At 39.9% G+C, this 24,060-nt stretch overlaps 1 protein-coding gene and 1 pseudogene across 2 annotated transcripts; both read left to right on the top strand.

The window, feature by feature from the left end:
• Window positions 1-2,981: 2,981 nt before the first annotated feature.
• LOC148008146 (prolycopene isomerase 1, chloroplastic-like) lies at window positions 2,982-19,395 on the top strand. 2 transcript variants are annotated; one of them, XM_087674451.1, is made up of 5 exons: window positions 2,982-3,651; window positions 16,738-17,067; window positions 17,194-17,267; window positions 17,846-18,467; window positions 18,847-19,395. In XM_087674451.1, the coding sequence occupies exons 1-5, from the start codon at window positions 3,163-3,165 to the stop codon at window positions 19,159-19,161; spliced, it is 1,830 nt and encodes a 609-aa protein (XP_087530577.1). In that variant the 5' UTR covers window positions 2,982-3,162; the 3' UTR covers window positions 19,162-19,395. The 2 variants fall into 2 exon arrangements, with proteins under 2 accessions (XP_087530577.1, XP_087530578.1); XM_087674452.1 differs by having other exon boundaries at window positions 3,385-3,613.
• On the top strand, window positions 13,477-16,729 carry LOC148008147 (peroxisomal fatty acid beta-oxidation multifunctional protein AIM1 pseudogene; annotated as a pseudogene).
• Window positions 19,396-24,060: the final 4,665 nt, after the last annotated feature.

Below are 24,060 nucleotides of genomic sequence, written 5' to 3'. Positions count from 1 at the left end.
GTCATGCAACCTTGCATAATGCAAGAACTGGCACTCAAAATTGTAGAAGGTTGGCAATCTAGGTAGTGAGATAATTTGTTGGATAAAATGAGAGTATTTGTTGAACAACTTGTTCAAGAAGAATGTGACTTGATCATTGTTTGACATTGGGGAGCCAATAGTGGCAAACTCCTTGAGTAGTCACCAATATTCAACCAACTTGACCTTCAAATCATCCCCTTTCTTAATGGAAGACTCTTGAAGCTCAAAATCGAGATTGATATATCGAGTGCCATCCCTTACCACATAGTAGTCAATGAGATGACTCGAATGCTCAAAAGCCAAGGGAAAACACTGTAATTGAGAGTGGAACTTAGGAAGCAACCCTTTCATTAATGCAATATTGGATGTGGTTTGCAAGTTCTCTATTGCCAGAGATGATACTACCCACAAGAAGAATGATATGTAGCATTGTAAGCCACAACCATAATGAGAGAACAACATCAATATGTTAAACTTTACATTCCACTAGAAGATCAATATGTAGCATAGTGAAGCACACCCATAATGAGAGAAAAACACCATTATCTTAAACCTACTACCCATGATTATCATCATAAGCCATCATTGATAGATTAAATATTCCCCATCTTGATACAATCCACAAGAAGATTCATATGTAGCATTGCGAGCCACACCCATAATGAGAGAACAACATTAGTATTTTAAACTCACTACCCACCATAAGCATCATAACATACATTGACATCTTAAATAATCACAATCATCTTGATAGTACTGACAAGAAGGTTATGTATGGTAGACTAGTTTGAGTGCAAAGAAGACTCATATGTAGCATTGAGAGTCAAACTCGTAATGAGAGAATGACATCAATATTTTAAACTCACTATCCACAAGAAGATTCATATATATAATTGTGAGAGACACCTATAATGATAGAACAACATCAATATCTTAACCTTACTACTTGTCAAAAGCATCATAGCTTGCATTGACAACTTATATAGTTGCATATGACAAGAAGTAAAACATTGAGTTTCATTAATCTCCAAGGATCCAATTTAATGCTCATTGTATTCAACAAATTCAATGCACATTTTGGCTTAGCTATAGCTTAATTTTAATAGTAGAAACTCTGATGAGCATATCCACAAATTAATTGAAGAGCCATGTATATATATATAGATTGTCTAGTTGAAAGCACAAATCATTCTACAATAGAAGCTTCTTGTGTAGAAAAGAAATTATACAAATCAATCATGAAGATCAAGCATTTATATTATTATCCACATGCAAACATTCAAAGATATAGAGTTGCACATGATAAACTTCAAGTTTAGCCATTTAAAGTTGCTTGTGACAATAGAAGCCAAGTAGAGGTGCATGTGACAAGAAGTAAAACTTCAATTAAACTTCAAGCATCCAATTGAAAGCTCATTGCATGCAAGAAATTCCATGCACATCTCAGCCTAGCTACAACTTGGTTCTAAGTAGAATTAAGTCTCATTATTATTTGCACACAATAGAAGCCTTGTAGAGTTGCACGTGACAAAAAGGGAAGCTTGAAGGCTCAATAATCTCCTAGCAACCAATTGCAAACTCCTTGCAATCAAGAAATTCAATTCAAATTTCAACTTAGCTATGGACTAGTTCTAATAACAAAAACCATATAGAGTATAATTGTAGAGCTATATATGTGAATGCATAGTCTACTTCAAAATGCAACTCATTCTAGAATAGAGGTTGGTTGTATGGGAAAAAAAAAAGAAGAAGACAAATGAATGATGAAAATCAAGCATTTGTTTTATTATCCAAATGCTCCTATCAACCAATTGCAAGCCCATTGAAATCAAGAAAATCAATTCAAGTTTCAACATATCTAAGTGCAACTCATTCCATAATAGAAATTCATAGTATGAAAAAAGAAGAAGAAGACAAATCAATCATAAATATCAAGCATTTATTTTATTATCCACATGTAAACATTTGCAAATAATGGTCAAGCTTCAAACAATTTTGTAAGGTACTATCGATACCAAAACCAATGCACCAATCATGGGAAATACACACACCTCCATATATGGAAAAAAATAGAAGAGGTGAAGCTTATCTGCTACAACACAAGGAAGAGGAAAATTCAACCATCAAATTGCATTTTTTGATCCAATTACATGAAGAAACAACACATGGCAACCATGCTATAGTTGACTAAGAAGAAGAGCATGGAATAAAACTCTCCTACAATATGCAAATGAGGGTAAAGGAAGGCATGAGTAAGCATATTTACAAACTATTCTATGTTGCTTATAAACATGTCCATTAAGTGGCTACTAGTGGAAATAGAAGGGTTTCGTATACAAACAAAGCCAAATGATGACAAACAAGGTCTCTGCATACGTGTCTTCTTAAAGTTCATTTGCAAGGTTATTAGTCATCATCACCTACTGTTAATAGGAAATAATGAGGTTTTTATAATCGAAAAGTATAACAATTTGAAACCGATAACAAGTATAGGCTATCAAACAAGGGCCTTAATTATAAACTTTAAAGTTTAGTGGAGGGACTTCTTTTCTGCAGAAGATAGAGAGTATGCTCAAAAGATATGTGTGAATGTAAAAATTACTGCATAAACTCATTAACGAAGCTTGGTGCGAAATCCTTCATAGCCTCGTAAAAGGGTATGATTGTCGAGGAGCTTAATCTCTGATCTTTGAGTGGTTCGACAATCAAATGAACGTGTCAATGAGCCATATTCACAAAGCTACATATGAACATGTCAATGAGCCATATTCACAAAGCTACATATGAACAATCAAATGAATATGTCAATGAGCCATATTCACAAAGCTACATATGAACATGTCAATGAGCCATATTCACAATCAAGTGAACATGTCAATGAGCCATATTCACAAAGCTACATATAAACATGCCAATGAGCCATATTCACAAAGCTACATATGTGTGTTCCATAAGAGTGAAGTTTAAGTAAGGTGCCTGGAATATTCCAAGGCCATGTCAGCTATGGACGAACCATGCTCATCCGGCAGAGCATGGTCATGTCATTTCCACGAGACGTGAGTAATCTGTCAGCCACACACGAGCACGGGGCCATCGCTTCGCATGGATGCAGGGCGGTGAACCAAGTTAGCACACAGAAAAATGGCAGCCCTAATTGCACTGCCATCATCCGAGAGCATTCTCGCAACTGCCGCCTCGGCCAGTCGCTCTCTGCAGCACTCAGTCTCCCTCGATGGCCGGCTATCACTCGGGCGCCGATACCCCTCCCGGCGCCATAGCCACGCTCGCAGCGAGAAAGATGCCCGGACCTGCGCCGCGCAGGTCTCCTCTTTCTCCACGACTTCTAGAGATGTATCATCATCATCTTCCTCGGGCGAGGACGAGGCGCATCTGTGGAACGACAACGGCGGCCACGAGGAGGTCGACGTGGTGGTGATTGGGGCAGGCATCGGCGGGCTGTGCTGTGCGGCGATGCTGGCAATGTATGGAATGAAGGTTCTCGTGTGCGAGAGCCATGACACAGCAGGTGGTGCTGGACATGGCTTCGTCAGGCAGGGTTACCATTTTGATTCGGGCCCCTCTTTCCACGCAGGTCTTTCAACCAAGCCCTCGATTAATCCTCTAAAGCAGGTTTACATTTCGCTAATATCTTTTGTTTCGTTGTGGTTTATGCATAGCTCTGTTTAGGCCGATTCTTTTGTTTCCCTATAGTGGGTTTTGATCGCTTTCCCCTGGTGTTTGAGGTGCTTAAGCACCTTGTTCATCCCTCGAGACGTTTCTTGAAGAAGTTGCCATTGTGTTTTAACTCCTTTCCTCAAGCATGTGACATTTGATGGCTATATGCAACAACTATTACATCAGTCCACATTGGATCTCCCGTCTAAAGGGGCTGTCTCCCTCAATCTATTGGTCTCTAGTGTGCAAATGGTGGCTAGGAAATATGGTATGTATCATGCTACTCTTTATATTAGACAAAGATTGCAGGGCTGTGGAGTAGCTTCTAGCCTTGGCACATTCTCCTCTGAAGGACTTGTTGTAGGACTTCTTGCTTTCTGCCTCTATGAGTCTGGCACAACTAGCTGATACTTCTCAAATGTGTTCTTACAGGTAGGCTAAAATTGTTGCGTTATCAGAGGGATTGCAAGATAATAAGTCCCAGTCCCATAAATTCAATCGTGGTTTACATGCTTCCTTTGACAGGGAAAATGAGGTCAGGCTGAGCACTTTTATAGGTGAAATGGTTACAAACCCTCAAGCCATTGTGCATACTTGCCGGGATTATTTTATGAACTTGTTTGGGTTGCAATCATGTGTTTCAGAGACCATCTTGGCAGCCCGTTCCTTGTTTTATGATCTGGTCAAAGATCAAATTTTGCCAGATATAGCTGAACTCCCAGATGCGGACATAACACAAAATGAGGTGATGGATGTTTTTGTTGCATTTGCCCAAAGACAAGAGTCATGGGTGGGATGGTCTTACAAATGAGTTCTTTGAGACATATGCAACTCAATTGGCCGCGCCTTTGACTGCCCTCTGTTAGTAGGTTTGGATGACAGGGAAATTGCTGGCCTCTTTGAATGGGGGTGTCATTAAACAGATTCCCAAAGTGCCGTCCCCTTCTACTCTGAAGCATTGGAGATCAATTTCCTTGATGGGGGCGGAGTGTACAAGATTTGTACAAATGTTTTGGCTAAAAGACTACATGACCACCTCCTTGCCATTGTGCATCCTGTGCAATTATATGGATTTATCAGAGGAAGGAATATTTTTCATAATATCTTGAATGTCCAAACAGGGATAGATTATGCACATTGCACAAATTAGGAACTAGTGATGGTTCAATTGGATCTAGAAAAAGCTTTTGACCATCCAATCCTTCTTGGCTTAGCTAATGCAATGTATGGGATTTGGTTCGAGAATGTCCAGATTGATCTATACTCTCAGTTTGGACTCTTCTTTCACGGATTTTTCTTAGTGGTGGAATCACTAAACCTTTTCTTGTTCACTGTTCTATTAGGTAGGGCTGCCCTTTGAGCCCTTTGTTCTTAGCTCTAGCCACTCATCTCATTTTGACGATGTTGTCTAGCCTAGTGGCTAATGAGTTGGTTGGTTGGTTTCTCTCTTCCTTCAATAGAACAACTGGTTGGAGAAGCTTTGGCTGATGACACCTTTATGTTCCTAAAGGCTCACTGAGATAATGTTCATAAAGTGATGGAAACATGTGACTTGTTTGCCCTTGCTTTGGGGGTTTGAATTAATTCCTCCAAATCAGCCCTTACTAACTGCACAGAGTGTTTGGTGAGTTTATCATGTTCCTAGAGGCTATCAACTTTATGGGTCACCATTTCAATCTCCCTATGGACAGTTGAGTATATCTTACTGTTTTTGGTGTGGAGACATACTTATTTCAATATGGTTTCTTCATTGACTTTAGCTACCATGAGCAATTTCCAGAGGCACTAGAAGAGCTGAAGGTTGTTACATTGGCATACATGGTCTATGAAGACATCTGCTAAAAATTAGAGGTTTGGACTGCAATGCTTACACGATGAGTAAGCTTTCACTGTCTAGGTAAGCTTCAACAACAAGGAGAAGATCTGTGCTTTGATATTATGATGGAATTGAGATGTAGATACAACAATGAAGAAAAGGACAATGTAACACTTTGTAGGCCAAGTAAAATGCTTGGGGCCAAAATTGCAGCCAAGAAAAGAGGCCCTACAATGTCCCGAATTGGAGCTAGAACAAATACTCTCAATTGGCTGCATTATTAGTCTCCATTATAATGGGTTGTCTATGCCATTGGATGAAAATGTGAGAGTGCGCAATGGAAGAGAACCACGAACATGGAGAGAAAGAGAGAGAAAGACAGCAAGAGACGAAAGAAAGCAATCTGCACTGGCTGAAGAAGAATGCTGAATACAAAGGAGTGGATTGATCAGTCCTTGCACATAGCCCAAGGCATCAGTGAGGGCATCGGATCAGGCTGAAATGATGACAGCAACATTGACGGTGACGGTGATGGAGATGGAGGCTACGCAGCCACAAACAAAGAAGACCAAAGGAAAGAAGAAAGGCAAGCAGCCAGGCTACGAATTGCAGTCTGACATAGAATCTGCAACCGATCTCAAACGAGTCCCAGAAGAACGAATTCTGGGAAGCAAAATTGAATTCACCTTAGGCGAAATTCTTGGAATTGCCAAACGTGAATTCCATGATGTAATTATTAATGTAATCAAAAGGAAAAGACAATATGTTGGTGATGAAGCTGAAGAAACAGTGCATGCTTTTTTGCAAGTTTTTCAAGTTTTTGTGCAGAATGAAGAGAAGCTGACTGCACAAGGAATTCAGCTTGAAGCAGTTAAAGAGTTAATTGTAGCAATTGAAGCTGAAGATAAAGAAAGCATGAATGCAAAAATTAAAGAAGTGAAGCCTGAAAATGCAATGATCGGCTGGTCCAAACCAGTTGGGCAGCCCACCTCTCAAAAAGAAGGTCGTCTACAGCACATGCATGATGAGGAAGAAGCTCGATTCATTCCAAGTAGTCACTACTCCCGTACACATTGGACAAGAGCAACAACGGAGACAGTCGTCAAAATTGGAGAAAAAGAAACACCATGTATTGTACTCTTAGACCATGGTTCTGAGATAAACGTCATGGCAAGGAGTCTCTATGAAAGTGGCGGGTGGCCCATAGATGTTCTAGGTTAGCGAATGAGAGCTGCAAACAACTCTTCTGGAGAGTTATATGCTGCATGTCCTAATGTGTAAGTAACTATTGAAGACGTAAAATACAATTTCACTTTTTTGTTCAAGACTCTTGTAGTTACCCTATCATTCTTGAGCAACCTTACATTTCTGAAGCCCGCTTGGAAACAAAAGCTATTGATGATGGTTTTTCTTATGCTTGAATCCAAAGCAAGGATAATGAACGAGCTGTCCAATTTCTTACTGTGTGTGTTAACCATCATCGAAATAGAGATTGGCTGCATGATTATCTTGTGTCTCCTAATGCCTGAGAATTCAAGGGTTTTCGAGTTGCACTGCTATAAAAGGAGGCTATGGCAGTGTCTTATGTAAAAAGATTGAACCTTCTTATGCTACAGAAACTCTCTCTCTAGCTAATCTATATATATGTACAGCCAATAGTATGGGCTGTTATAAGTCTCTTCCAGCCATGACTAAAGCTGAAAGAAAATATTTATGTCATATAAAAAGGGAGCTGAAAACTTATGACATGATGAACTGAAAATAAAGATATTTTGAGCATTTTTTTTAAATTGATTACTACTGACACATTGGTTGAAATATATACAGCTGCTCATACAGAAAATCAAGCTGAAAATCAGTCCATAGAAGTATGTACATTGGATTTTTATCAAACAATTCACGAATTTGTTGAGCAGGAAGACATTGGTTTACTTAACAAGGTTGAAGTGCAAGTGGAGACAAAATACAAGACGGTGGATAAGAAAGTCAAGCCTGTGGTAGTCCCACTGCCTCTTGAAAGTGAAGGGCTGGCTAATAGGACAGCAAAAACCAAGTCTTCGTGATTCTTCCAACATTGACCACAAGTTCACATCTGAAAGTATAAAAGAGCTCAAAATAGGTAAAAATTCTTTCCTTTCGCCGATTAAAAAACACTCTTTTATGCAAATGCTAATGAAATATGAAAAAGCTTTTGCATTTCAACCAAGTGAAATAGGTCGTGTGGATCCAAATATTGTGGCTCCTATGGTCATTTTTACGGTCCCACATGTGCCTTGGAACCTCAAGCCTATTTCCGTTCCAAGGGCACATTTGCCCAAATTATTGAAACTTCTAAATGAGAAGACCGGAATGAAGATTTTAGAATCTTCTTTAGCATCTTACTCAAATCGATGGTTTACCGTGCCCAAGAAAAATGGATCTTTACGATTCATTCAAGATCTGCAACCTGTTAATCGTGTCACAATCCGAAATGTTGGTTCGGGTCCAATTGTTGACGAGTTTGCTGAAGCTTTTGCAGGTAGAGCAATTTATTCTATGGGCGACCTATATTCAGGATATGACCAATTTCAACTTTCATTAGAAAGCTGAGACATTACTACAATGAAGACACCTCTTGGATTGATCCGTATGTGCACTCTATCACAAGGTGCAACAAACTCTGTAGTCCATATGATGAATGCCATGCACAATGTCTTAAGGGACTTTATTCCACAACTTACTCTTCCATTTCTTGATGATATATCTATCAAGGGATGTGAAGTCAATGAAAAGAATGAGGAGCTTGACGAAGATGGCTGCAGGACATTTGTAGTTAACCATATTCATGATTGTGATAGGATTTTGACAAGGCTAGAAGAGGTACATCTTACCCTTTCTGGAGCTAAGTCGATTTTTGGAGTAGAAGAAGTCCTAGTGGTTGGACATTTGTGTGGCCTCTACGGATGTAAACCTTCACCAATCAAGATAGATGCCATCAATAGAATGCAAGAAAAATGCACAAATATTTCAGAGGTGAGAAGTTTTCTTGGCGCATGTGTATTCTATCTCATATGGATACCACATTTTGCTCATGTCGCCGAAAATCTTTATCAATTATTAAGAAAAGGCCAAAGATTCTCTTGGAGGGAAGAGCATACTCTCACTGTACGCAAACTAAAGAAGTTAATTTCGGCCTCCACTCTCAAAAGGGCTGATTATTCAAATGATCAACCCATCATCCTTATTGTGGATACAAGTCCCATTGGGATAGAATGGGCTGTTAAGGTAATAGGTATGCAATTCGTTTTGGAGCAAAGGTTCTCAATGAACGTCAAAGAAGGTATGCACAAGTAAAAAGGGAATTGTGGGGAGTTGTAACAGCATTAAAGTGTGATCGTGAATACTTTATAGGTGCTTCCGTAGTGGTAGAAACTGATTGTCTTCCACTCTTGGGCATGATTGTCAATTGCTCTACACCCGACATTGCTATGCTAAGATGGATTGCATATATTCAATCTCTCAATTCCGAATTAAAGCATATTGCAGGAAAGGCGAATCCAGTTGTTGACATGCTATCACCTGCAAGATATAACAATGAAGAAGAGTTGATGGAATAAGATGAAGCTGAAGAATCTATACTTCTTGAATTTCATTCCTTGGTTGTTGAAAGTACCTTTTCAGTTGCTACATATACAAACCCAAAGCTGAATTTTGCAAGTGAAGTTGATATTTTTAATGGTATAGCATTAAGTACAATAAGAACGGGAAAAGGTACTGCTATAAATCAGCCTACAGCAACAAAGATCAAAGATTTATCTATGGAAGAAGGATGGTCAACTAGTAGCCAGCATGCTCATTGCATTGCTCAAGTTCTAGTTCATTTCCTTGAAGAAGATTATGAAGAAGATTAGCTGAAGATCAGCCAATATTTGAGCACAATGAAGAAGGAGGAGTCTTGGACTGATAAAGAGTTCAAGCATATTAAGAGGAAAGATTATGGTTTTTTTCTTAAAGAATGGTATCTATGGAAGCACGCAAAGAAGAAGAAATGAGCGCCTGTTCGAGTTTTAGGTAACAAAAGATTGCAGCAACAGGTAATGAAGGAATTTCATGAAAGCATATGGGCTGGCCATAGAGGCATATGGGGAATCTTTAGTAAAGTCAAAGAAAAATATTGGTGGCAAAACATGTATCGAGACATAGCACATTTTGTTGAAACCTATTATGTGTGCCAGATGTATTCTATGGTCAAGCATCGAGATGGGTTACAACCAACTTATCCTTTGTCTATACATTATAGATGGGTTATTGATCTTATAACTATTTCTATAGGAATATGGAATATGTGATATTTAGTGCTTGCAAGAGAGGATCTAACCAATCAAGTTGAAGGCAAAGCCTTAACAACCAAGACCACTTAAGCTGTTTGTCGTTTTTTACTTGAAGAAGTGTTTTGTAGATATGGTTGCGTAGGTAAAGTAATTGCAAATAGAGGAGAGTTGGATGCTGATGAGGCACGTAACTTCTTTGCTTAATTGGGTATTAAGTTGACTTTAACATCAGCTTACAACCCTGAAGACAATGGGAAAAGTGAGAGAGGCCACTAGCCTATTCTCAAAGCTCTAGCAAAGTCTTGTAGAGGCTAGCAAAGTCTTGTAGAGGAAAGATCAAAGAATGGCTTAAAATGCTACCTTTTGCATTATGGGTTGACCAGACTACTCACAGTACAGTGACTGTCTATATGCCAGCTGAACTTATGCATGGACAACAACCAATTATGCCAATTGAAGAATCTATTCTCATATGGAGTCTTCTACCTTGGGAGGAAGGTATCACTAGAGAAGACTTGCTGACTTTGCGCATATGGCAGCTAGAAAGAAGGCCTGAAGATGTTCAAGCAGCTATTGAGAAGCTAAAGATAGCAAGACTAAAGAACAAAAGAAAATTTGATAAGCGACATCGACTTCGGCCAAGAGCAATTCAAGAAAATGACTAGGTGCTTGTCTATGACAGCAGTTTAGACAATCAATATAGTACTTCTAGGAAGATGGTAAAGTGTTGGTTTGGCCCGTATGTGGTAAAGGTCATTCATGACAATGTCACATATTCATTGGCTGAATTGGATGGAACAAGCATGAAGATACCCATAGCTGGAAAAAGAATCAAGCTCTTCAAACAAAGAGAAACTTTAACATATGAGTTAGAAGACTTGGATATAATTCAAGAGCATGAATACATAGAGGAAGAAGAAGAGGCAGAAGATGAAGACATTGATATGGCAGAAGATACTTCTTCTAACACTGCAAATCCGTAAAGACTTTGGCACATGCCAGAGGATGTGCAGGTTAGCAGGGGGTGGATGTCGTGTCACTACGCGCACACCGTGTAAAAAAAAAACTAAAGTGTGGCTTTCTTATTGATTTAGAGAGCCAATGTCATTTTAGACATTAGTGTTAGTGTCCATGGTTCAAAAATATTAGATTTATTGACAAGTTTTAGCCAATTTTTGATATTTTAGATATTATATCTTGTAAAAATCCATAAAACTATAGACAACTTCTAGATTAGGATGACATGTAAAAGAAAGCATGTAGGTTTCAGCCAATTTGAGAGGATTTTATGTAAAAAGAAAGAATAGAGAAATTGCGGGACGCGTAATTGTTGTTTTCAGGGAGTGAACAGCACTCCGAAGTGGGAGATGAAGAAGGAGTGATCAGGTAGAATTCTGGCCAGGTGTAATGGTATTTTACCTCCCCTTTCGGAGCCAATGGAAGCATCAGATTGGCGATCTGAGCAGCATAGAAGAAGGTATTATTTTATACACTTTTTTGTCTATTAGAGTTATATCTTCTCATAATGCTGAAAGAAACTGACATGCTTCATCTCTGTTAGTATTCTTCTACATTTTCTAATTCTTTTTGGGAGTATTCTTCTAGGTCTTCAATTTCTTCGAACCCCTTCTCTTCCGTCTACTCCGCTCCCTGAATTTACCTTCACCTTGCTGTCTCCTATCCTTGTGGTGGACTCTCGACACCAAACGCTCCGACACCGTGTTAGGGGAAGTTTATGCTATTATCAGAGGTGAATTCCGAAAGATATTTGGGTTGATTTGGGGCTGATATCTTCAGCCATATTCAGAGAATTAGCTATAGCATTGTTCTTTTAATTCATTTCTTACTCTACAGAAAACATCTTATCAAAATATGCAAGTATTATGTGTTCCTATGGCAGGGCAATGTTTGTAGATCATTTATAGATGATTTGAGTTGAATTAAGATGATCTTTTTCTCTTATTTCTTGGATGTGGTAACTTATCCTTATCAGGAACTCAATTTGAAGCTCTTTTGAAGCAAGTCTCTTCGCCCTACAAGCCTTGTAATTGACTCATAAGCTTTTGTTCCTAACAATCTACATTGAATGTAATCATGCAAAGTTGATTCATGCTATGGCATCATGTATGAATGATAGGATGCAGAGTTGTTTATGATACATGACAGTATATTGTACTAGATTTTATAATTTGTGATTGCTCTTACAGTCAAGAAAACAAGCTTGATTTAAGTTAGAACTTATGAGATAATACTCTTGTGATCTTTGCTAAGAACATTCAGTTGGAAGCTCTATCAACATCTTCAAGAACTTGGCTTGAAACCTTTAACCCTTCTCTTATCTCTACCATCTCCGGAGTCTAAGCTCTTGAACCCCCATACATTCTTCTCTCTCAAACCCCTATGATTGACCGTGAAGTACCTCTTGAACCTTTAAACATTCACTGTAATCTACTTATCTCTTGAAGACACATCTCCATCTATCTTGTCCAGTTTTCTTGCCAAACCCCTGTGGTGACCTTTAACCCTATGCGTTGCGACACCGCTGTCGTAGAGTTTCGTGTAAGAGCTGCTGAACACGGAGTTCAAGTTGCAGCAAGGAAAGAGACTAACAAGAAGAAATCGAATTTTTGATGCCAAAGTTCACTATATTCCTTGTCAAGTAAATTACATGAGGTCCATGTTCAGAAAAATCTGTAGTATCTCATAACCAGCTTTGCATTCAGGTGTTCAAAGACAGTTCTACCATTGGCACATAGGCTTGATGAGTTTTGTTGGGCAGCAATCCCTGTGAACAATTCTCAGAAATCCATACAATGCCAATACAATGAAGTTCTGTGGGCAGCAATTCTGAGCCTTTTCTCGATCTAATCGTTTGAGCAATCAACCCATAAGTCTACCCAACATTCAGCACCAGTTCAAGGCTGTTCTCAGCATTCAAATTTCAGCAAGAGATTGCCACAGGAGAAGACAATAGCAGTGGACAGCTGGCTTTTTGAGAGCAACCCTGTCTGTCTGTGGTTAGCAACACCTCCTGTTTGGATTTGTCTACCGCAGCAGCCATTCCCTGTTTGTATTTGTCTAAATCCTTCGGCTATGTGTTGGAGAGGAAATCCAGAACTCCTCTTCAGCCCAGGAAATCTGCCATCTTTGAGCTTTGGAGAGAGTTAGGGGATAGCCTCCTCATCAATGTATATTCCAATTACTGTGAACTTAATAAACTTCCCATTGATCTCAAGGCCTCTAGCTCCTGAAGAAAAGTTCCCGTCCTAATTACTCGCACTTAAAAAAATAAATAGCTGTACACTCATTGTATCATCACCCAAATTGTGAGGAACCACTTATCCATATCTCCAAGCAGACGTAATACAATGTCCATATGATGAATTCCTGCTCCTCCGAGTACCAAGGACTTGGAACATCCAGGTGGGACAATGGAAGTAGAGAAGGGAACACCTTCAACCTCCAGGGCATCAAATACAGCAACCATGTTGTTTTAGGCTGGAGGGGACTCTGAAGGCAGAAAAATGATACATTTGAACTGATGAATTCAGGGATCTGTGCAGGAGTACAGCTCGTTTGTAAAGGCTAACATACGGAATTGAAACTGAAGAGGGAACTGGGTTAAGGTTATATATCTCTGTGCAGACGATGATAATGGCGCTTGGTGGAGACTTAGAGTTAGCCATGTCCTGCCATGGGCGAATTGCAGCTCCCAAGTCACAGCTTGCCTTGCCTGAACTTCAACTTGGGGTCATTCCAGGTGCTGGAGGCACTCAACGTCTACCCCGATTAGTTGATTTGTCAAAAGCCATGGATATGATCCTGACATCAAAGTCTATCTCTGCTGAAGAGGCACTTGAATTGGGCCTTATCGATGCCATTGTGCCATCAGAAGAGCTCCTTGACGTAGTTGTCATCTTCATCTGGAGGTTGATTCCCCTCGACTTCGGCTCCTTGAACTTCTTCGCTACTAATCTTCAATCGCCTCCATGTCGGAGAGCTCGCCCTTCATCGTCAGCTTGCAGAGCTTCATCTGTCTCCTTCCGGAACGCAGGAATGTACAAAGGGGAGAATGGGTGAGGGAGCGAATAGAATTCGATGAATTAAACTTCTCAGAGAAACCAGAGATATGCCCTGGAATGGAAAATTCCCTGTAGTTTGCCAGAATTCCCATGATTCAGGATCAAGAGGTTCCCAGTAAAGGCGATGGCGAAGTTTCCCCCCAAATCACTCAGAACCTCTAGTCGTCTTTCTCCAGATTGCATGACATCAGCAGAATTGCGCTAGTCGATGGTGAACAGTAAGCTGGCTTGTAAGATAATTGATCATGCTTGCACTAACAACAGGATCCTTCAGAACCCTCTCGGAGACCTGCGCCTTCATGATCCTTCCCTTCGGTGTACCAGCAGAGTCGGCCCCTTTTCTCTTCAACTGTACAGTATTACCCTTTGAATTTTGAGCGCCCCAATCTCAACATAGCATCGGTAAGGCTATTTTGAGGATGCAAAGCTTTTGATCTTTCCCTCCAACTTTTGAAACAGCTTACACTTGTTCTAGACACTTGTCTCTTATCTTCCCCAAGATTGTTTTGACAGAGAGAACAGAACCAATCTCCCTCCGGTATGCAGGATAGACCAGCACATTCTATGTGATATGCTCCTGGGCATCCATCACAGAGAACAAGATCTCCCCCATCACCACATTCTGCACAAATGTCATCATTATCATTGGGCTTATACCAGCAGCTCTATCCTGTCTCTTCACTGAAAGAGCTACTGCAACCTCATGTAGTGACTGCCCATCTGATAGAAATATACTCAAATACGGATTTCGTCGAGAACCCCAACTAGCATGAGCTTCAAATGATGAACAGCTAATCACTTCATTGCAGCATCCACAGCGAATTCTCAAGCCTTCCTTCGATGCCACGGTATCCTGCACTTTTCTTGGAGTTCATCATTGAAATCAACAGCTTAATAATGTCCTTTGGCATCAGTTTCTCATATTTTTCTGACATACACATAACATGCACACAAACAGAAACACACACAAACACAAACACACAAGTGGAGTATGTACATTGGATGCGGGTACTGAAAAGGACGGAAAGATAATGCAGCAATCAAACACAATGAAACACACACGAAAAGATAACACAGATGCACAACAAAAATGGAGGTGTTTACGGCTCGGATGCGCAGCAGCACGACACCGCGAAGAGATCTGGCCTCCTCCTTGTTGGGCACGAAACACACTTTGTGATTTAGGGATGGAGGGAGTCCCTGAGGAGTAGTAGTCACAGGATGGTATGCGATGGTCTCAAAGGAACCAGGCACATGAAAGAGCCTCATCAATTGTAGTAGGCTCATGGTCTTGAAGAATCTGACATAAGGGCATAGTTCACACAAAGTGAACTATCCCATTGGGCTTGAATCTTGGCTGATTTGCATGGGCTAGAGAAAGAGAGAGAACAACAGCAGGAGATGAAGGAAAGTAATCTGCACTCACTGATGAAGAATGCTGAATACAAAGGAGTGGACCGATCAGACCCTGCATGCATCAGTGAGGGCATCGGATCAGGCTGAAACGATGATAGTAACAGCAACGGTAACGGTGATGGAGACGCAGGTCATGCAGCCTGCTGTCCATGCCAGAGACGGAGAAGACTGCAGCCACTTGACGGACCACCTGTGAAGCAAAGGAAGGAGTGATCTGCCCAGCCACTAACTCAGCTATAAATAGTTGAAAACAATCAAAACTGGCCAACCAGCTGTTTGGGGGCATAAAAAATCTGGCCGACCTGCATTAAATGCAGTCGGCAGCAGTTGAACAGTACGTGAATGCTGACATGGCAGCAATCAGGCTGATGTGACACTCCTAGGGCAGTCGGATGGTGGCAGAGGCTGGAAACTCACCGACAAAGCTAAGAAAAACACAGTGAAAGCTCCTATGGCAAATAGAAAATTGAGTCTCTTCTACATGATTGGTCTCTTCATCGTAATGGGTAATTCAGCATTGTATTTCAGCATCTTTAATATATGGATTGTTTAGATAGACCCATTGATTGTTACAACTGTCTCTTGGATTAGTGTTGGAAGTTGTGTCTTATTTCCAATTGAAAGTCTAGATTAACTTTAAAGAAGCAAGTTTTCCTATGAGGGCTTTGAGATGATTGGGGTGCTATGTGTTGGGATCACATAGGTGGCTAGAGTGATGTCTTCACCAACGTGGACAAATGAGACAGCTCCTCATTTGCTGTGGTGATGCGACCACTCTGCTTCCTTTTTGGAAATAAATTTGAAAGTCTACTTCTAAAGTAGAGATGTTTCCTGTGCCAGCGTCTAACTGGGCTGTTATGTCAACATGCTGGCATTACATTGGTGTCTGGTGTGATTTCTTCACCAACATGTGCACCAACGAGATAGTTTTTTTTGTGGGCACTGTCACTCTACTTTCTTTTCGAAAATTCTTTAAGGTCTGATCAGACATACTTTTGGGTGTTATCTCTGAAATTTTAGTTTGTTGGGTTTTGTGTTATGCCCTCATGGTTTGACTCTTTTGCAGCTGGTGTAAGTATTGAGATCTCCATAGTGTATAATATTCTGTGATGCAGTTTTTTCCAGGAGCCTCTAGTTGGGATGCTGCCCTTTTTGACCTTTTTTGTTCAAGAATATCTCTATAATTGTGTGTGAATTTTAATCATCTCTGAGACACAGCTGCTTTTGTACAGCTGTACTTTCATATGTGACGTGGAGGTTAGCTCACATTGGCACACTGTACTTTGTATATTGTTGTAATATATACTCAGGCTGTTACAAAGGATTGTGAGTTTTTGGAGTAATGTTCTTGTGCAGGGGTTGGCATTTTTGGTCAATGTCAGATATATTCATGCATAAAAGCATGCTGTTCTTGCAGGTCTTGGATGCAATTGGGGAGGAAGTGAGGTGTGTGCAATATGATAGCTGGGTGGGGTATTTACCAGAAGGAATATTCAGGTTCACAGCCAATGCAGTTGCTTATGCGGCAGAAATTCAGAAAGTTGGTGGGTTTAGGGCAGCTGAGGAATGGAGAGAGCTTGAGAAACGGATGGAGCCACTTGCTAAAGCAGCAATTTCTCTTCCAGCTGCAGCCTTAAGGCAAGATCTTGGTGTATTGTTAACAGTTGGACGGTTTCTACCTCGTTTGCTGCCAAGCATAGCTCATACAGGCAGTCTCCTTGCACCATTCTCTGTCATGGTTGACAAGGTCAGTTCTCAGATAGCTTGATGAATCGTGTGTTGCAAAATTGATGAATCAACAATGATAAGAAAGAGACCTAGTTGTAGGACCAAAAATCAGCAGGTTGTTATTTATATAAGTGGGCCATTGCAGGTTGTAAAGGATCCTTTTTTAAGAAGACTTATTGATCTAGAATGCTTTGTTCTTAGTGGACTTCTTGCTGATGGGTAAGTCCCCAGAGGCAAAGAAATACTTCTTTTTCTGTAAGTTCATTTTCTTTTTACTTTGAATTGGAAAGTTAAAGTGAGTGTATAACAAAGAAAAGGTGGTCATACAGAGCACAACGTTTTGTTGATGGTTGTATTCATCTGTTTTAGGTTACTGTGTATCATCTTGAAACTTGGTATGCTATGTAGAGGTGAGGATGAAATGTTGCAAATTGCCAGTGCAAGACCAAGGACCTTTACCCTTCCCTCCCTTCCCTTCTCTTTTCTGTTCTCCTTTTATCTCCCTGATGATTGCAAATTGACTATAAAGGAGGTCACTTACATAACAAAACTGTGGTTCCAATGATTATGATTTGATTGGTTACATTTATGCTTGTCTCCCAAGTGCTACCACTGTGCTGATGGAAGCATTCCCTTGGAAATGGAAAATGAGGGATGGTTACTGAACATTGATATAGGATGCTTTTGGAGCCATTAATGTCCTGAATGTCCATGAGATTCATATCAAATCATTAGACTTGTGTAAACATTTATGCCTGTTAAATAAGAAAAAAGTATGTGAGACCTCTCTGGTGCAGGACCATTACGGCTGAGATGGTTACGATGTTTACAGAGAGGCATCGTGTTGATGGGACAATTGACTATCCTCTAGGTGGTGGCCAGGCTATTATAGATGCTCTTGTTCGAGGGCTCAAGAAGTATGGTGGAGAGCTTCTTTTATCTTCACATGTTGATGGTGTGCTGATAGAAGGTGGATGTGCGGTGGGTATAAGATATCAGAAGTCAAGGGGCCCCAAAAAGGGTCTTAAAATGACCATTCGGAGTCGTAAAGCAGTAATATCCAATGCATCAATTTGGGATACTGCTCGTCTTATTCCCCAGGATGAAGCAATGTGTAGGCAAGCCAAGTCAACACCAAAGGCGAACAGTTTCATGCATTTACACCTTGGTATTGATGCATCAGGGCTACCTAGAGACCTGGAATGCCATCACCTTGTTCTGAATGATTGGGATGTGGGGATTGATGCACCACAAAATGTGTGCATTGTATCTATCCCGACAGTATTTGATCCATCATTGGCTCCACCTGGTCATCACGTGATACATGCATACACAGCAGGAAATGAACCCTATGATATTTGGAAGGGAATAGACCGTCAAAGTCCTCAATATGCTGCTCTTAAAGATGAACGTTCAGAGGTATGTAGACATGCTTCAGCTCCAAGCTAAAGTGTCTTTCTTCCATTCCAAACCATAACCATTTTTTCTTAAATCCACATGCTCATCAGAGTAGCTTCAACTTGGGCAAAACATAGATACTTATCATGTTTTGATGGCTAATTTATGTGGATTTCATGTGCACATGTTCATAAGCTGCTTTGCCAGCCTGAGCATTTTAAAGATTAGCTTATTGGGCAATGCTCTTAAAACTTGTTAAAGAATCAAGATAGGACAAATAGTCAGCTAGAGGATTGAACGTTCTTTTTGGAACCGAAGGATCGGCACTCTATGTTTTGCGTTAAAAGTATTTTGTGGATGTCTCAAACAAGAAACAATTGATGTTCTGTAAATGCCATAGGTCTTATGGAAAGCATTGGAGAAGGTCATTCCAGATATCCGAGCAAGGGTGAAGCTTAAGCTTGTAGGAAGTCCTCTCACTCATGAGCGTTACCTTTGTCGGACGGAAGGCACATATGGGCCAGCTATCAAAGCAGGTGAGGCAACTTTCCCAGGGCCCCAAACCAATATACCAGGACTGCTTTGCTGTGGTGACAGTACCATGCCAGGAATTGGAGTCCCTGCAGTTGCTGCTTCTGGGCTTATAACAGCTCATTCACTGGTCCCTCTTTGGGACCATTTGAACCTCCTTAATGTGCTTCAAGAATCCCTGTAGGCAAAAACGTGTAACTTAATAGTCTGTATAGGATGAAGGATTCACAGGTACGGGACAATCATGTGGATTTGAATGTCACATTAATCAAAATTATTTTGTAGTTAGTTCCATTTGAGGCCATTATAGTGAGATGAGAAGGGCAGAAGGAGGTCCATAACAGGGCATTGCTTTATTCTTGAAGAGTTTTGAACATCTGTAGGCTACCACTACCAGTCTACTATTTCAAATTCATAGCTCATTTTCAACTTAGTTTTTGTCATTACTTCTGCTTTTTCCTTTGGCACAGTGATAAAGTGTCCTAATCTCAAAAATTGGTTTTATGCAAGTTTTGGTGTACATGTTATATATTTATGATAGCCATATTAATCTTTCTGAAGTAGATTCTGAAGCATGGAGGGCTGGTTTTCCGCCCAACAGATGGGATGCCTACAAAGCTACTCCCATGTCATCTTATGGCCTTATAACAGCTCATTCACTAGTGCCTGTGACTTGCCTTAATATAGCTTCAAGAATTTCCCATCAATGGATATCAAAACTGATCAAGTGTGATAATCTCAGGAAGAGCTTTGCAAAGCCTTATTCTTATTGGGGTCTTGGAAACTGGTATACCCAAAAATACCAGGAAAAATTTAAAATTGTTAGTATGTACAGTGCATATGTGTGTGTGGATGGGTCTAAAAGCTGTGTGAAGTTTACTGTGTGATGCAAACCCCGATGGGGTCTCCCTAGGCTTTTTAAGAATGGAGCCCCTCCCGGCTTAATCAAAAGCTCTTGGGTTTACAACTGATATATTTGATGCTTTGAAGGCTAGTCCTTTGGAGTGTGCACCCCAATTAGGGTGGTATAGATCACTTTAATGGATGAAACCTAAATAATGCTTGTGTGCGTAGGGTTGGGTTATCAATTCACTGTGGAGTAAGAGGCAATGCAATTCTTGATCATATGCCATTGTCAATATTTTGTTTTGCTCGGCGCTTGGAATGGGGTGAAACGTCATGGTACATGGGTGATTTGTCCTACGTGGATGCCCTCTTCATGGGATTAAGAATATGTTTACAGTTAGTATTTATTGGGCTTATGTCCATTGATAAGCAAAGCTAATTCATGTTTATTTCTGTCGCAGATGAAGTCCGATTCTATGACGCCCTAATATATATGGGTAATGTATTGTTAGAGAATGCAGGAGCCTATCAAAACAGCTTCCTATCCTACATGGTACTTAATCCATGCACTCGAACAAAGATGCAGAGAGAGAGAGAGAGAGAGAGAGAGAGAGAGAGAGAGAGCTTGAGTATTTACGATAAAAAAAAGAGATCACTTGAGTTCATGTATAGTCCGCCCCGATCCCTTATCTAAGGCTTTGTTCACACACACACGGCCCCGAGTCTCTTCATTCTTTATTACCAGCTCCCCCTATGCCACAAGGGTAGCACCTAGGGGAGAGAGCTAGACTTCAGCTCTTGTCTTAATAGCGAGATGTTTTCAAAGACACTCCCAATCAATGGAGGGCTAGATTTGAGCTTTTGCCTTAATAGCGAGATGTTTCCAAAGACTTTCTCAATAGTTTTGGTAGCACTACTCAATAGCCAATCCTATGAGAAGAATAACTAAGTTGGAAAGTTTGCAACTTAAAAACACATAATATAGTCAAAGAACAAGTGTGCTTAGCAAAGCTAGAGGAAAAGTATAATATTTTCACACAATAAAAGTTAGTTGGTTAGTTCGAAAGTTAGTTAGTCAATTAATAAGTTAGTAAGGTTACTAACTAAAGACTAATTAAGATAAAAACTAACTAAAATTAATAATTAAGATTTTTTATTTAATTAAGAACATTATATTTAAAAAAATCGAGTCGTAAATTTGATATTTTTCTCGGATTGATAAGGACCGTAGTCACTCTTCATATAAGTTACAACGTGAATGAGATTTATGAGCTATATTAATCACTAGTATTAATGTGTATAGTTTAGATGGTCCAAAAATATTAGATTTTAGGTAAAACTAGTTTATTTTAGATATTATATTTAAAAAAAAGATATGGAGATTTTTAAAATTGGATGTCATTTAAAAGAAAAGACAAGTGATGTTTTAATTAGATTTTGAGATTTTTTTTTAAAAAAAGAAAAGTGACTGGCGAAATCGCGCGTCTCGCGATCGTATCCACAGACAGAAAACAACACTTCGAACAGAGAAAATGAGTGAACTAAGAGCTTTCTAATCAAGTGTCTTGGAGTTTTACATCTCTTTCGAAGCCAATGAAACCATCAGATTTATGATCTGAGCATCAGATCACTGATCTTTCCAAGATCCCCCTCCACAAAGAGCTCCACTTCTCAACCACAAGCCCTCTTTTCTAATTCACTATAAATATGAGGCATGGGGAGGCACAAGGGAGCATAAGAAGACCATGAGAGATTGCAAGAGAGAGGTAGAGAGAAGGATACTCTCCAAGAGATTGAGAGAGAGAGAGAGAGAGAGAGAGAGAGAGAGGAGTCATCTCAAGAGGTTGCACAATTCCCTCTATCTTGATCCTCGACTTAATAATCTTTTCTTACGCTCTCCCATCTTGAATCTATTCCACCTTCTTAATCTCTTGAGTCTACTTGCGGACGATGGTCCCTAAGCGAAGAATGTCACGTGCGGATGGCAATTCCATAGCCAACAACGAAGCTTCGGGCGAAGGCATCATTATCAATCCAACTGCGGTACCAGTCGTAAGTAATGTATTTCCAAATTGATAGATACATGTTTTGATTCTCGTATGAAATACATTAGGTTCCATACTATGATGCATGAGTATAGGCCATCATAAAGGATAAATTTCATCTCACCCACTCGAAAGATGGAGTTTGTGAAGTGCATATATCAAGGGAAGTTAATTGCACCTGTTGCATATGGCTTATTTACTGGTAGAGTAATTACAAGGAAGAATTAGTCAAGGGTTATGAATGGTATAGTTGTTAAAAGAACGATATTAAAAGATTGTGCATACAAGTGTTAGGTTAAAGCATAGTCAAGGTTTATAAATAGCATAATTACTAAAAGAATATGACATTAAGAATCATGAATAGAGAGTACTAGTTTAAAGTTTAGATACTTCAAAAGTACTTAGCTTAAGAGCCCAAATATTAAGAAGAACTAGATTTTAGCTCAAGGCAAGGCTTGTTGGAGTCTAATTACTTGAGATCATCTCGCACTTATCTTATCAAGTATTTACACGTTATGTCTATAATATGTTTTGATATATGAGAATAATTTCATGTTTACCTCATGACTTGACTAAGAGCTAGTACAAGAAATTAATAATAAGGATTAAAACTAATATATTTTGAGATCCGTTGGATAACTATAATCCAATTCAGGGTTGGGTCATCGATCAATGTAAGTGACCTATAGAACTTACGTCATGAATAGTGTTTGAACCCTTAACATATTCCTTAGCCGAAGGAAGGAAGTGTTAAGAAACATTTTGCATAGTATCGCTCTTAGATTCCAAGGGAAAGAGCGAATATGCAATGGAAATGCTATATCTACTCTTGCATTATTTGAAAAGAATACAAATTTTTTTTTTTTGGTTGATCGGAAAACATCCGAAATGCTTTTACATTCAACTGGTTGTTGGTTTGTTGTTTGGATGATTATTCCAAGTGCTTGTGATTTATGGTAAATGCATGGCAAGGATCTGCGATAACAAGTTGCCATGGAAATAAAGGAATGTTTTCTTGGAAAAGGATATTAGGGCTGAATGCCTTGTTTGTGCTTGATTCTTAAAGAATTTAATTAAGGAAGGATCGTGCTAGGCTACCCGCAAGCTAATGGCGAGAGCCTACTCCAAGGGGTTCATGATTATCACTATGAGAGGCTTAGATCGGCTCCGTAGGCAAAAGGTCTGTCAGTAGGGATAGTCTCGGGCAGTAGGAAATGTGGGTGCTAGAGGGGGCTCTGGCTATAAATCCTGCATTGTTCCCAAAATCTGACGAGCCCCTTCGTGACCCAGGATGGGATCCTGGAATCCTAAATACTAGTTATAAGGGTGGAATCTTGGTGGGCAGAATACTCTCAACACCATATTGGGGAATATAGGAATTTCCCATAAGTTTGGGACATGTGGTCAAATCTTTGAATTTTTCATAACTTGAACACTATAACTCCAAATCGAGTGCTCTATAGCTCAATAGATTCCATTTTTCAAGCGCTTTCCAATGATACGTCACATCATATGGTTTTGAGAAACTTATGGGTATGTTATTTGGGTGTCACCTTTTTAGCATTCAAAAAATGGGAATTGGGAGATTCCCAAACTCACTAATATTGTGTTCATCGTGGAATTCTGTGTATCTTCCATTGGGTCGGAAAGATATGAAATTCGTGGTGTCATGTGATTTGGACCAGTTACTTCTATTGGACAGAAGTGATATATAATTTCTCATGTATGGGCGGGAGACAAAGATCAACTTGAAGATAAGTTAAGGAACTTGTTTGAACTTGTTTACCAAATGATTGCTTGCTTTGTTTTCGTGTATGTGTTGTAAGTTACACGAATAAACCCTGTTCTTAAAATGCTTAATTAATGAAGCTGGTTTTAAATGTCGCACATAAATGTGGTGGGACCTAATTAGAAAACTAAAGCTATCAAGGGAAGCGGGTGGGCAGACCCCCGACGGGTCTGTTCTATGGTAGGGTGGTCCCAGAGAATTGGGAGGCTTCTCACAACGTCCGACGACCCTTAGGAATTGTTAGATTAGAACCCTGATTCATATCGTTTTAGGGGACTGGAATGGGACAATGCCCTACGGGCAGAGAGGTTGAGCAGTGCATCCCTCTCGTTTCCCATTCTCTTTGAACCAAGTGCGACATGGGTTTGCTTTGGCATGGGTATCTCTGCGTAAAGTAGGATGC

Source organism: Lygodium microphyllum, unplaced genomic scaffold (assembly GCF_053477565.2).
Source record: "Lygodium microphyllum isolate KBCC unplaced genomic scaffold, Lygodium_microphyllum_v1.1.10 scaffold_310, whole genome shotgun sequence".
NCBI lineage: Eukaryota > Viridiplantae > Streptophyta > Polypodiopsida > Schizaeales > Lygodiaceae > Lygodium > Lygodium microphyllum.
The sequence above is the reverse complement of the archived record's forward strand: the minus strand, read 5'-3'. Positions and strand labels throughout refer to the sequence as shown.